The following is a 13,227-nucleotide window of genomic DNA, read 5'->3' as shown; positions in this document are numbered from 1 at the left end:
CACCAGACGACAATCATGTCCAAAACGAACAATTCCAGTACAGAAAAGAGATTGAACGGCATCGTGCAAGGTCATCTCGCACAAGGAAATGGTCCGTTGCAGACTAATAAAACCTTTCAAGTTCATCACCAGATCTCCTCCTCACCCAAGGGCCCCACCTGGCAGTGATGGCCAATTTGTCGAAGTGTCCGTTGCCGCCCTCCAATCTAGGTAGGTACTGGTGTTCCCCCTCCGCAAACTTTGCAAAGTTGGGCGCCGCTGCAGCTTCCCCAGGTTCAGTTTCACATTCTTAGAGGACACAAGGTGCGTTTGTGAAAATTTGTGCACGGTGACGTGAAAGCTTGCGTTCCCTCCATTTTTCCTTCCCTCCATTTTGACTGCTGTCCGGCGGGAAATTCGAACCCTGCTGCTTACCTGGCACGGCTCCCGCGTTCTCTTCCCGGGGTTTGAACGCGCGAATATGCGCTCACCTTCCCTGTCGTCGCGCACCTTGGCGCTCGATTCATTCATCCCCAACAGCTCTCGCGCTCTGCTTTAAATTGTTTGCTCCCCTCCAGAGAGTGCCAAATTGCTGTTCTCAATCTTTGTCTACTGTAACTCCGAGGATATTTGCACCGCGCTGCCGTACGAAGCGTCTCGGCGAAGTTTTACTACTTGGCTTAGAGGAGAAACGAGGCTGTCCTCTTGGTCTTTCGGGAAGGGCTCCTTCGGTGGGGAAGCCGGTTATCCGTATGCGAGCATATTTAATTTTAGGTGATTGCGCCGGGCAATAGTGTTTTCCACTAGCACGAGATAGTGGGTATTGTGTGGCGAACTGCTGGGGGCTGGATTGGAAGTTTCTTTGCCTTTTAGCCAGTGAGAAGGGAGATTTTAGGTTGTGGCGGCGGGGGTAACGAGGGATTCGTTGAATAGTGCATTTGGGTGGCAACTCTGTCACAATGTATGTCATTAAGAGAGATGGAAGGCAGGAATCTGTCCACTTTGACAAGATTACCGCGCGTCTGAAGAAGCTTAGCTACGGGTTAAACCCGGAGCATTGCGAGCCTGTGCTCGTTGCGCAGAAGGTGTGCATGGGGGTGTACAAGGGAGTGACCACGAGTCAGCTTGATGAATTGGCTGCGGAGACTGCTGCTGCCATGACCGCCAACCATCCAGACTATGCAATCGTAAGCTGCTCCCACGGCATGGACCGTTGTAATTCCGATAGTTTCAGGGCCGTCCATTATTTCACTGTGATTCCAAGTTCCAGCACTGGTTTCTGCTGATTTAGCTTCCCTTCCGGCCAAGCCGAAGTAACTTCTTCCACTGTGCAGCTGGCGGCGAGGATTGCTGTCTCCAATTTGCACAAAAACACCAAGAAATCCTTCTCTGAGACTGTGAAGGATATGTATCGCCATGTGAACGCCAGATCTGGTTTGAAGTCGCCTCTCATAGATGATGACGTGTACGATCTTATCATCAAGGTAGCGATAACAATTAATGGCAAAGTTATGTCAGCTCTGTGTTCGCAATTCGTTTTTCTCCACTTGTTTTTAAGTTTCCCTGCCCATGGTCTGAATCTGTGTTTGATCCGACTTCAATTTGGTTACTAGAACGCGGCTCTTCTGGACAGCGAGATAATTTATGATCGGGACTTCGATTACGACTACTTCGGCTTCAAGACACTGGAGAGATCATATTTACTGAGAGTGAATGGGAAAGTTGTGGAGAGACCGCAGCACATGCTTATGAGGGTGTCGGTCGGCATCCACAAGGATAATATTGATGCAGTCCTAAAGACGTATCACACAATGTCTCAGAGGTGGTTCACTCACGCATCACCGACCTTATTCAACGCAGGAACTCCCAGGCCACAGGTAGGACTTGCGTTCCAATTCAACTGGATGCCATGGTTGCAATTTTTTATTTTATTTTGTTTTACTTCTTCCCTCTTGGTGGGCGGTGTAATGGAAGGTACTTATACCTGGCTTGGTGTTCGGGCGTCCAGCTGAGCAGTTGCTTCCTTGTATGCACCAAAGGCGACAGCATTGAGGGTATCTACGACACTCTGAAGGAGTGTGCTGTTATTAGCAAGTCAGCTGGTGGAATTGGTTTGTCAGTTCATAATATCCGTGCTACTGGCAGCTACATTCGTGGCACAAACGGGACTTCTAATGGGATCATCCCGATGTTGAGGGTATTCAATGACACAGCTCGGTACGTCGACCAGGGTGGCGGCAAGAGGAAGGGCGCTTTCGCTATCTATCTGGAGCCGTGGCATGCCGATATATTCGATTGGCTGGATCTTAGGAAGAATCATGGGAAGGAGGAAAATAGGGCTCGAGATCTATTCTATGGTCTGTGGATTCCAGACCTTTTCATGAGACGTGTGCAAGAGAATGGCGTATGGTCTCTTTTCTGCCCCAATGAGGCTCCAGGACTGGCAGATTGCTGGGGTGAAGAGTTTGAGAAGCTCTACACCCGTTACGAAGTTGAGGTGAACTTCCGTCTCCATTGCTTAGTATTGAGGTGCTTCATTCCAAGGCCCTACATCTTACTGTGAGATTGTTACTCTATATAGATAGTGTCTTAACGAGACGGGTCCAGTGAGAACCTTGATTAACGTTCAGTTTGGATGTCCTGGTACGCACGTCCTACAGGGTAAGGCCAAAAAGGTCGTACAAGCTCAAAAGCTTTGGTTTGCCGTTCTGGAGGCCCAGATTGAAACGGGGAATCCGTACATTCTCTTCAAGGTACTTTCTTGTGCTGTGTATATTGTTTCACTACTTGATTCCATACAAGACGTTGTCCTTGCCTCTGGGGATAATCGAGCTTGTATGGTGCTGTTTACAGGATGCTTGCAACAGGAAAAGCAATCAACAGAACCTCGGGACCATCAAGTCATCGAATCTCTGCACTGAGATTGTGGAGTTCACAAGTCCAGATGAGACCGCGGTTTGCAATCTGGCTTCGATTGCCCTACCTCGGTTTGTTCGAGAGCGGGGCGTACCTATGGATTCACATCCAACAAAGGTCATTGGAAGCAATGGGTACGAGAGCCGTTACTTCGATTTCGAGAAGCTTGGGGAGGTGAGAACCGCCACTGCATCTGATATCTGGTTTTTGAAACGATAGTTTTGATTTGGCTTCCGGTGCTTGGTTACCATACTGAAAACTGTACCTGTTCCTGATGCAGATCACTTCGCTGGTCACTCGTAATCTAAACAGAATTATCGATGTAAACTATTACCCCGTCGAGGCTGCGAGAAGATCGAACATGCGCCATCGTCCTATTGGTCTCGGAGTGCAAGGCCTTGCTGACGCCTTCATTCTGCTTGGCATGCCATTTGATTCTGAAGAGGCCCAGAAGCTCAACAGAGATATATTTGAGACCATATACTACCACGCACTGAGGACCTCATGCGAATTGGCAGCAGAGGAGGGTGTCTACGAAACGTATGATGGATGTCCTATTAGCAAGGGACTCCTTCAACCGGATATGTGGGATGTCAAGCCCTCCTCAAGATGGGACTGGGATGCTTTGAGACGCATGATTGCTAAGAACGGTGTGCGTAACTCTCTTCTTTTGGCTCCCATGCCCACAGCATCAACCAGTCAAATCTTGGGCAACAATGAATGCTTCGAGCCTTACACATCGAATATCTACAGCAGACGAGTACTGAGGTAAGTGAGTGCGCTGTTAGAATGATTGTGGAAGTGGTTGTCTTGTGTGTGGATCACTGTGAATCTGATCTTTCCTTGCGTTTTGCAGTGGCGAGTTCGTTGTAGTCAACAAGCACCTTCTCAACGACTTGACTGATCTGGGCCTGTGGACCCAAGACCTTAAGAATCAAATCATTTACCACAATGGCTCCATCCAGCAGATTGATGCCATACCTGCGGGATTAAAGAAAATATACAGGACAGTTTGGGAGATTAAGCAAAGGGCAATTGTGGACATGGCAGCTGCGAGAGGTGCTTTCATTGATCAGAGTCAGAGTTTGAACATTCATATGGACCAACCGAACTTTGGAAAGTTGACTTCTCTGCACTTCTACAGCTGGACCAAAGGTTTGAAAACAGGAATGTACTATTTACGGTCCAGAGCCGCAGCAGATGCCATCAAATTTACAGTAGATCAAAGTAGCATCAAGGTAAGACATACACCCTCGTTCTTGTAATAATCAGTAGTACTCTGCTCCTTGCACAGATGCTTTTCTACATTGTGGTGACATGATTTGGTTATTGTGCTGCAGACCAAGCAAGCAACACCTGCGGCAGCTATTGCGGAAGATCTGGAAGTGAAGTTGTCTCAAATGGTGTGCTCTTTAGAGAATAAAGAAGAGTGTATGTCTTGCGGCAGTTAGGGGAAGTTTGGATTGTAGCATAGGTGTTCATCGTCATCATCCCATATTCCTTAGTAGGTAGGACAATGCGCAATTGACCTCGATCCTGCAGTGAAAATTAGAATGTATCATAACGAAGTAGCTTGTATATGCCTCATTTTTAAGACGAAGTTCCATTCTTACAACTTGTGTAATGTTTGTTGAGCGGCCTATACTGGCAAGATTCATTGTGGTTGTGGTTGCACAGCATAAAACCATCGGAGAATAATTCATCGATGTATCTACCACTTCCCTGGCTGAATTTATTAACCAATATAAAATCATCGTCCATTTCGAAGAAAGGGAAATACTTGATTAAAATCTTCTTATTCTTCCCACCAATACTTGTTCACACTACTCGCCAGCGAAATGTACTTTCATGAAAATCTCTCGAAGCGAAACCTCAAATCATATTTCTCCTCTTCTGATTTATCCTGTACATGTTCCACTTTAACTGAATACAAGACCAGATGAGATATTTTCAAAACTGGAATATTTCATCAACAAAAAAAACTGGAAAAACATCACCTCTCACGACGCCTCTTCACTGTTTCTCTGTTAAATAGGAATAACAGAAGCATTGTCGAAACCTATTTGCAATTCTGGAAGTCTACTCATTTCGTGCTGACGTAATTTCGTGTTGAGGTGAAGATCACAGTTAAGGGTGTGGGCTTACCGGATTTTCTTCTGTTCAAAGGGAGTGTCTGCGAGGACTGACCCCCGTCCCCAGTGCGTAGCATCCCTTTCAGAGATCTAGGTCGCAGGAGAGGCAATCGAGTTGTGAGTTGCTTGCCTGACCTGGTTGTTTACGCTAGTAGACCTTGAGGTTGTTGATATTTGTTACTTCAGCTGCGGGTTTGGAAGGGCTTAGAGCATAATGGCGGTGGACAAGGACTTGGAGGATTTGGCATTCTTCCTGAAATCTCCCTCTCCAAATCTGAGGAAGGCCGCTGTGGAGATTGTGCAGGGGCTCTCTGGAACCGATGAAGGTGTGCGAAGATTGTCAAGCCACGCTTCGGCTTTGTTGCCTCCGCTGGTGCAGATCTTGGGCGAAGCGGAAGAGGTTTCGAAGCCAGCGGCGGAGGCGCTTGTCAATTTGTCGCAAGACGTCGCCGTTGTAGATCATTCGATTAGGGTTGGTGCGGTTGAGAGGGCGATGGAGCTGATTGGGAAGCCTGGCTCTAAGTTGAACAAGTTCATGGTGATGCTGCTTGTAAATATCTCGAACATCGACAAGGGTGCCTCCCGGCTTCTTCAAGAGGGAGATGAGAAGCTCGCTGGATTAAACATCGCAAAGCTTGTCAGGTTTTTCTCTAGATTCTCGTCGTCTGAAGTAGCAGGTGACGATGAGTACGAGCATGTCGCTAACATCTTAGTTAATATAACTAGGTTAGAATTTGGCCGGAAGGTGGTTTTGGATATGAGCAAGGGAATCTTGAGGCAGATTTTGCCTCAAATTGATTCCCGAAGTGTGGTCAGGCGGCAAGGCGTGGCTGGAACCGTGCGTAATTGTTGCTTTGATGCCGAAACATATTTGCCAAGTCTTCTCTTGGCGTCCGAGTTTTTGTGGCCGGCTTTGCTGCTTCCTTTGGCGGGGACAAAAGTGTACAGCGAATTGGACACTGCAAAGATGCCTTTAGAGCTAGCCACCCCCTTGTCTCAAGAAGACAGAGAGCTAGAAACTGACCCAAAAGTTAGGGTTGAAGCTTGTGAAGCCATTTACTTGCTTCTTCTTCAAGAAGGCGGGAGAAGGGCATTTTGGGCAATCAATGGACCTCGCATTTTAGAATTAGGTTATGAAGAAGAAGAAGACCCCAAGGTCATGGAAGCATTCGAGCGTGTAGGCGCATTGCTTGTAGGGGGGTCTGGGACTGACGAAGAAGCCGTGCAGGCATGATTTATAGACTGGACATGGTTACGTTTTAGGGTTCAGAGTTACTCCGGTATTCGGTTCATCTGTAACGGTGCAAAAGTAAAGAAGTTGCTGAGAAAAAGCTATCTACCTCAAATTATTGGGTATTCGCCCTGCTTTGTTTATTGTTTTTTTTTTGATGTTTTGGAACATGTTGGCATACTAATAGTGAAAGTTTTATCCAATTGTGATTTTTGCTACGGCTGTTTCAATTCAAAACATCATATTTACACCAAGGATACAACTCAGACGTCTGTTCAAATCGTATGATTTTTACTATCGACCAGCAACTTCGCCAGAATTGGTGATATAACTCCGTAGTATGAAGCGTTTGCACTGTACATTCACATTGGAAGGCAATATCACAGAGTGACGGAAGCAGTCATTGGTATAATGTTTTATGTGTGCACTATGGTAAAATCATAGTTTACAATAGGGAAAAGAGGGGCATCGATCTCTTAAAGCACTAAAACCTGATTCCACCTCCCGTGAGAATTAACTTGATATGCATGTTTCAAGAAAATGTTACAGTTCATTAGGTCAGTTCGCTAGAAATCCATTGCATGCTGCTTGCCTAGGATAGTGCTACTACTTTACTCACAGGTCAGAGTACAATGTCGATTAATATCCTGAATCAAACAACATAACTTGTGTTTTGCTAGTTTAAGTCTGGAATCAGTAGAGGTCATAAACCACTGTGATTGGCCGCACTTGGGAGAGATCCAAAACTTAGAAATATGCATCTCACGATCATTCCGTACATGGTTTCGATGGAAGCTCTCCTTGAGCCAAAATTCCTCTGTTCTTTTCACGCCCTTTCCGTGCAGCGGAGGCTTTTAATCATGCATTTGTGATCATGTACTGGGGATTGTTGAGTAACAGACATTAGGGTCATTCACGTTTTCAGGATCCTTTCAATACATTGCACCATACCTTAACATACAGCTTTCTAGTCTGTGTTGCATTCTCGAAATTTTTCATGATTGATACCATTCTCTTACTTCGGCACCGCTTTTATTTGTATTCTTCGCTGCTTTGACACCCCCATTCAAACACGCCTTTCTTCCTCTTTAGGTGAGGAGTCATTGGGCGGTTGTAGTAATGGTGGATTTCTGCTAGGATCGTTCATGCTCTGTATTTAGGTGACCGTCAAAGATGGTTGGAAAACTCAACTCAGTGGGCAGATTTTGGTTCAGAATGAATAAATTCTAGTTTTTTGCTACTGATACCTTCAACCGGGTGATCTGGAGCTGATTCATATTCTAGAGAACTAAATGAATTCTTGGATTCTCATTTCACTCATTGGAACGCTAGGCATTAATCAAAGGCTTTAGATATCCTCAGGTTCTATTCGGGTATATTCTTGTAGTGCATGTTCACCTTCAGAGCAGTTTGAGACATAGTAAGTTGTCATCCACGTGAAGGTTGGATTATGGGTTGTTGAATGCCGCAGAGGACAGGTTTCCATGAGGACACACCAAGAGTGCTAAGCTTCACATGCCTCAAGAATAGGCACTTCCTGTTACTCGGAGTTCAGAATGTCAGCTTGAGTTACGTGGCTGTTCTCAGAAATCAAGAGCCAGAAAAGAGCAAGCAGTTACTATACGGATCCACGAACGCCGTGGTTACACATGGATTGTGTTCCAGGCTGCCTGAATATGTATCCGCTAGAAGAGATCGAAACAAACTGTATACGTAAATGCCGACTTATAATGCGGACCATGACTACGGTTTCACCCTGGCACTCTTTTGACTAAGAACACATGGCTTACGGAAATGGCACCTAAAACATATTCACGAGTCCCAAGAATTGTGATATATTAGCTTGTGTTACGTGGCTCGTTTCACTAGCATCAACAGCCAGAAAAGAGCAAGCAGTTACTCTCCGGATACAGGAACGCCTTGCTTACACATTGATGGTGATGCAGGCTGCCTGAGAAAGTACCCGCATGGAGCCACAAACATTAACAAAAAGACCTGACCCGATAAGCATTTGTAAAAACAGCTATAGAAACTAGGTCCCGTCGTGAAAACAAAACGCGCAGAAGCTGGCTATTTAATCTCCTCAGATCAGATCTTTTGGTGTATTTTTGAAAGCCTTCATAGATGACCTCAAGAATTTCAGTCTGCATCATCGAAGTTTCAACACAACGGAAATAGACGACGAGCAATACTACGACTTCACCACAGACGGGACATGTCTATATTGAAGCGACAGTGTAAACCGAGGCAGCTACTAAAACCTAACCCTAACACTAAGCAAATTTCTCTGCTGGAGAAGAGCCCACGCTTGAAAGATGGTAAGTTGAGTCAAGGAAGGGATACTATATAGGTGACCTGACAACCGAGAATGGATCTTGGAGGAGCCTAAGACCAACCTCGACCTAATACCGTCTGTCCATATGCATTCAGACGGTTCCTATCCCCGATAAATTTGGTGATAAGCTCCTCGGTCATACCCGATAACCGCGCCACTGTGTGGAGATGGGCGAGGGATCGGATTGACTGGCAGTGTGATCTACATTTTGCGATATGAAAAATCAAAATCAAAATCAAAATCTGAATCAAAATCAATGAATTATGTAAACAATAAATGTGGAGATGAAAGTTATCAAAAATATAATTAAATATTTATATTTATATTTAAAATAAATTGAATGCAACATTAATTTCTGTGCATAGATAGAAGGGAAGAAATGGTGGAATGATAAGAACAGGCACATGTATGTGTATATGATTGAACGTTTTCATACACGTTAATAAAAATTAAAAATAAAGTAATGTCATTCACATTCTAGAAACATTGACCCAAAAAGGAAAACAAAGTTCACGAATTAACATCAACAACCATTGTTTTGTTACTTTTGTTGAAAAATTCAATTTTCATGAGAATCAATATTCATCCTCCACAATTGTTAACAAGCAGTTCTCTTTATTTTTTAAATTTCGAGTCCAGGCCATTTCCCATTCATCCTCAATTCATCCAAGATTCACATTCATCCACTATCCGTTCCTTGGCCTTGGACCACGGGTAGCCGTTGACCAGTGGAAACCTTCTCAACACAGTGAGGAACCCCAACCTCAGTCAAGTTTCTCACCCACCTACAGCTAGATTCCTGCATACTTTACCCACACAATGTTCCTGTGAAGCAAGTCTCTAAGAATGCCAATTGCTGATACTCCCTAAACAGCGGAAGTTTACCATGAAGTACACTAGGCTCTTCTTCAAGCTTGTAATTAGGAAGAGTCTCAAAAGTGCATCTGGATGTTGTAACCAAGTCGTGAATGTACAAAGTGAGTCTGCTCGTACATTGCTCTTACTACATTTAGCTCTCCAAAGTGGTTGATTGAGATCTTACTGCACGAATTCGACGAAAAACCGTCAAAAACAGTACACAGCGGTACACACACGTGGCCATCCCCGTGCTACTCCTCCCGATATACCTGTAAATACATATAAATCTACAACTACTTCAATACATTCACGAGCTCAATAATGAGCTTACGGCTCTATCTCACTGTACAGCTTTTAGTCATATTACTTGAAAATAAACCTACTACAAACCATCCTCGTCTTTGCGAGAGAGATGGATTACAAACCGGTCGACTGAAACCAAACCTTCGAACTTTCACCATTTCAGGGACGTGCACAACGAAGTGTTTGAATTCATACATTCTGACCAGTCACGTCGCATTGTGATGAGTATGATACAGGCAACTATTAACCCCAGCTCGGTATAAATGCAGAGGCGCTTGTACTGCAGGCGCAACGTCCTCGTCCACCTCCACTGTAGCAGCGATTTCAAAGTTCTGTCCCGCAGATACAAAAAAGACATCCCCCTTTTTCACACTAGTGACAGTTTGACGGTCAGATTGTGCAACGACACCGATCCCTTCAAAGACGATGAAAATAGAAGGACCAAGATTTTCAAAGTTGATTGATTCGCCCACAGGTACCACAATGTGGTCCACTTCAAATTCATCGAATGGTGGGGTGTATCTGGTGGTACAAGCACTGACAGGTGTGCCAGTCAACATATCAGGCAAACCCTGTGCATTACAGCCAACCGGGGACCCAAATTAGCTGTAGAAGTGATCCTTCATTACAAATCACTATATAGTTATGATAATGCTCACACATTCAATTGAGACCTCAAAGTGTCCTTAAGTTAATCCATTTGGCCCGAGTATTTACCTGCTTATAAGTTAACATTGAACACAGTGTCTGTGTGTCTCGATACTTGGGTGTGAAGCCCGCTCTGACCACATTGTCCGAGGCCGCCATGCACTCAATAATCTCTCCAGACAAATATGCATGAGGCTCATTGGCACCTAGACACACAGCCTCACCAGGACTAAGCCTCAGATAGTTCAGGAAAAATATTGACAACACGCCGATATCTGCTGGATACTGTTTCTCAAGCCGTAGGACTAGCTCCTCTTTCTCTGTAAGTTGCCGGACCTGCCGTGAGAGAAATTACTCACAATGAGCTTCCAGACAAAAGATACATGCAAAGAGAGGCTCATTGCAAAAAGACTTCAGAAGTTCACGAAGGAAAGAAGTGACATGCCTCTTTCTCTTCGACGAGGCGAATGACAAGTTGTGAGACTGTACTAGACACCACATCATTGCGTAGGGTCATGAGAATCGTATATGCTTCTTTCAGTTTTCGCTTTGACTCGTCTCCACTAACTTTGCATTGTCCAAGCTGGATGAGAGCTTCACTCGTGGCCTCTCCCAACACTGACCTAAGTTCAGGCACTGTTTCCACTGCTTGCTTAAGCTCCTACACATAAAATCAAAATTTCGCAATAAGCTTACCACAGGCGCAACATGAAACTTGCTAAAGTACAACCACACAAGATTACATAAACTGCGGGTAGTTCTTTAAGCCAAACTGAAATAAGAATTACACCATGACATTGACATCACACAAGAATAAAAAACCTGAGGCTAATTTCAAGCACAGCCGACCTATGGGGTCATTTAAATGCAAAATCACACGTGATAATATAGCAACTCTTCAGAAGTGATTTTAAAGTCGCAACCCATGAAGGAAAAAGATTCATACCTCTGGAGTGACAAAACCACATAAGGCCTCAAAAGGGGTGAGGGCAAGGGCCATTTCTGGCTTATGATTGGCATCCTTGTAATTGTGTGGTTGAGTCTCGTGGAGGTATTGACCCAACTTTTTGTCAGGATGCGCCTGAATGGACAACGCCTTTGCCACAGACAATACCTACAAGTCCTGATTGATTATGATCAGTTCCATAGAAAGGCTATACAAAGCCTCAAACTTAGTGAGGCAAATGCGTTCTGTAGGAAACTAAAAGATTAAACACTTATGGCATGGCATTGGCATGTACAAACCTGCTTTCTAAGTTTTTCTTTTCGACAATGAACTAGGGCCAACCAGAGACTTGAATTCTAACACATTGCAGTAGATAACCTTGCAAAGAGGAAAGAAAAAAAATAAAAATACGAAGAAAAAAAAATAATAAACACAAACATAGCCAAAGACTGTTCAGATGTATTGAGAACGAACCTTGAAAAGAAAAGGCAACTCCCCTTCCCAGCGCTCTATTACGTTCTGCCCTAGTGCTTCAGGATGTGTATCAAGCCAATCCTTGAGAAGGACCTCCGACTTGTCCTCAGCAACAACCCGTGAGGGCCCGGATCTGTGAGTGCCCATCCAGAGCTCCGCATAAGGTATATCTTCCACATCTTCCCCCGACGCCAAGGCATGCAACCGGCCTACTTCACTAGCCGCACCAATGCGACCCCACTCATAATGCTGAACAGCGCATAGTAATCGCAACATTTTACGCCACCTCGTACTCCACCGAAGACAACTAAACGCAAAATTCTTAGCACGATTGCACCACTAAACTCATTCCTGCACGAACCACGCGACAGAACCTCAAATTGAGCAAGGCTCCCGCTACTAGATAACTAAGGCAATTCGAAGCATCAAGGCATAATGCAACCCAATTATTCGAACCACTATTCGACACAGGAAGCCAATTATCGTTCAAAATCCTAGCCCCAATAATTCAAACCCACCCAGATCTAAATCTCCTGCAAGCTCCCAGAATCGGTTAAACACAACATCCCTGGGAGAATTGGTCAACAGCCAAATTTGACAGCACCCACTGCACAAAAGGCTCTCCGACACGAATCTAGTAGCTCAATTCGCCCCAACTCAAGAAGACCCTCGACCACTCAACCACCCAAACCCCCACAGGCCAACACGCCTCTGATTAAGAATTTACCTTTAGACCCCTGTAAACTGCGAAGTAAAAGTTGAAGTGAGTCGATCAAGAAAACGATGCGAATCGAATTGGACACAGGCTATGCGAATACTGGCATGGGAAGCATCGCAGCCAGGCTAGGCAGGAAGCATACATACGCAGGACGGGGCGTGAGCTTGATCACGATGAGCCCTGGACATGACCATGACACGCACGACGCATCGTTAACTGCACATGTTGCTCGCACCGATCCTGCACAAGCCCTGCAGCGTACTACAGTCCGTCTGTCCGTCCGTCTGTCCGTCCGTCTGTCCGTTCGTCTGTCCGTCTGTCTGTCCGTCCGTGCGCACCTTTGCCGCCCGTCCCCCCTCACCTCCTGGAGCACCGCCGACCGCAGCGATTGCCCAACTCGGTCCACGCTTTCTAATGTGCTCTTTTCCTTTCCTGTTTCTCTTTATTCCAGGGTGGCCCTTCCGAGGTGGAGGTTTGCCCACAGGTGGCGCGCTATCTATCGATTGTGGGGACGGCACCACAAAGCGGTAAAGCTTGGGGAAAAAACTGGTGCGAGTGTTAAATTCGGAGGCGAGTGGGAGGCATCGATCGGATCTGGACACGGTGATGCTCTGCTGCAAGCGAATTAGGGGTCTGTTTCCCCTTCATCACTACAGCCGATCATGATTAGTGATCAAAAGTCTAGCT

General features: G+C 45.4%; 3 protein-coding genes across 7 annotated transcripts; 2 read left to right on the top strand and 1 right to left on the bottom strand.

The window, feature by feature from the left end:
* Positions 1 to 575: 575 nt before the first annotated feature.
* On the top strand, positions 576 to 4,510 carry LOC112283617 (ribonucleoside-diphosphate reductase large subunit). The gene is made up of 9 exons (XM_024522552.3): positions 576 to 1,166; positions 1,314 to 1,463; positions 1,593 to 1,856; positions 1,988 to 2,476; positions 2,640 to 2,732; positions 2,833 to 3,069; positions 3,176 to 3,663; positions 3,752 to 4,133; positions 4,236 to 4,510. Exons 1-9 carry the CDS (start codon positions 939 to 941, stop codon positions 4,344 to 4,346), a joined length of 2,442 nt encoding a protein of 813 aa, XP_024378320.2. The 5' UTR covers positions 576 to 938; the 3' UTR covers positions 4,347 to 4,510.
* Positions 4,511 to 4,958: 448 nt separating this feature from the next.
* LOC112283618 (uncharacterized) lies at positions 4,959 to 6,373 on the top strand. The gene has a single exon (XM_024522553.3). The coding sequence runs from the start codon at positions 5,242 to 5,244 to the stop codon at positions 6,259 to 6,261; it is 1,020 nt and encodes a 339-aa protein (XP_024378321.2). The 5' UTR covers positions 4,959 to 5,241; the 3' UTR covers positions 6,262 to 6,373.
* Positions 6,374 to 9,513: 3,140 nt separating this feature from the next.
* LOC112283906 (mannose-6-phosphate isomerase 2) lies at positions 9,514 to 12,763 on the bottom strand. 5 transcript variants are annotated; one of them, XM_090251237.1, is made up of 7 exons: positions 12,550 to 12,763; positions 11,823 to 12,173; positions 11,349 to 11,516; positions 10,848 to 11,063; positions 10,472 to 10,738; positions 9,950 to 10,326; positions 9,598 to 9,720 (listed from the first exon to the last, which is right to left on the bottom strand). In XM_090251237.1, the coding sequence occupies exons 2-6, from the start codon at positions 12,096 to 12,098 to the stop codon at positions 9,961 to 9,963; spliced, it is 1,293 nt and encodes a 430-aa protein (XP_090107363.1). In that variant the 5' UTR covers positions 12,099 to 12,173; positions 12,550 to 12,763; the 3' UTR covers positions 9,598 to 9,720; positions 9,950 to 9,960. The 5 variants fall into 5 exon arrangements, with proteins under 5 accessions (XP_024379040.1, XP_090107363.1, XP_024379037.1 ...); XM_024523272.3 differs by lacking the exon at positions 12,550 to 12,763 and having other exon boundaries at positions 9,514 to 9,634; positions 11,823 to 12,425; XM_024523269.3 differs by having other exon boundaries at positions 9,598 to 10,326.
* Positions 12,764 to 13,227: the final 464 nt, after the last annotated feature.

The sequence above is a fragment of the Physcomitrium patens genome, chromosome 6 (assembly GCF_059467195.1).
Source record: "Physcomitrium patens ecotype Gransden chromosome 6, ASM5946719v1, whole genome shotgun sequence".
Taxonomy (NCBI): Eukaryota; Viridiplantae; Streptophyta; class Bryopsida; order Funariales; family Funariaceae; genus Physcomitrium; species Physcomitrium patens.
Note: the sequence above shows the minus strand (reverse complement) of the source record. Positions and strands in the feature narration are given on the sequence as shown.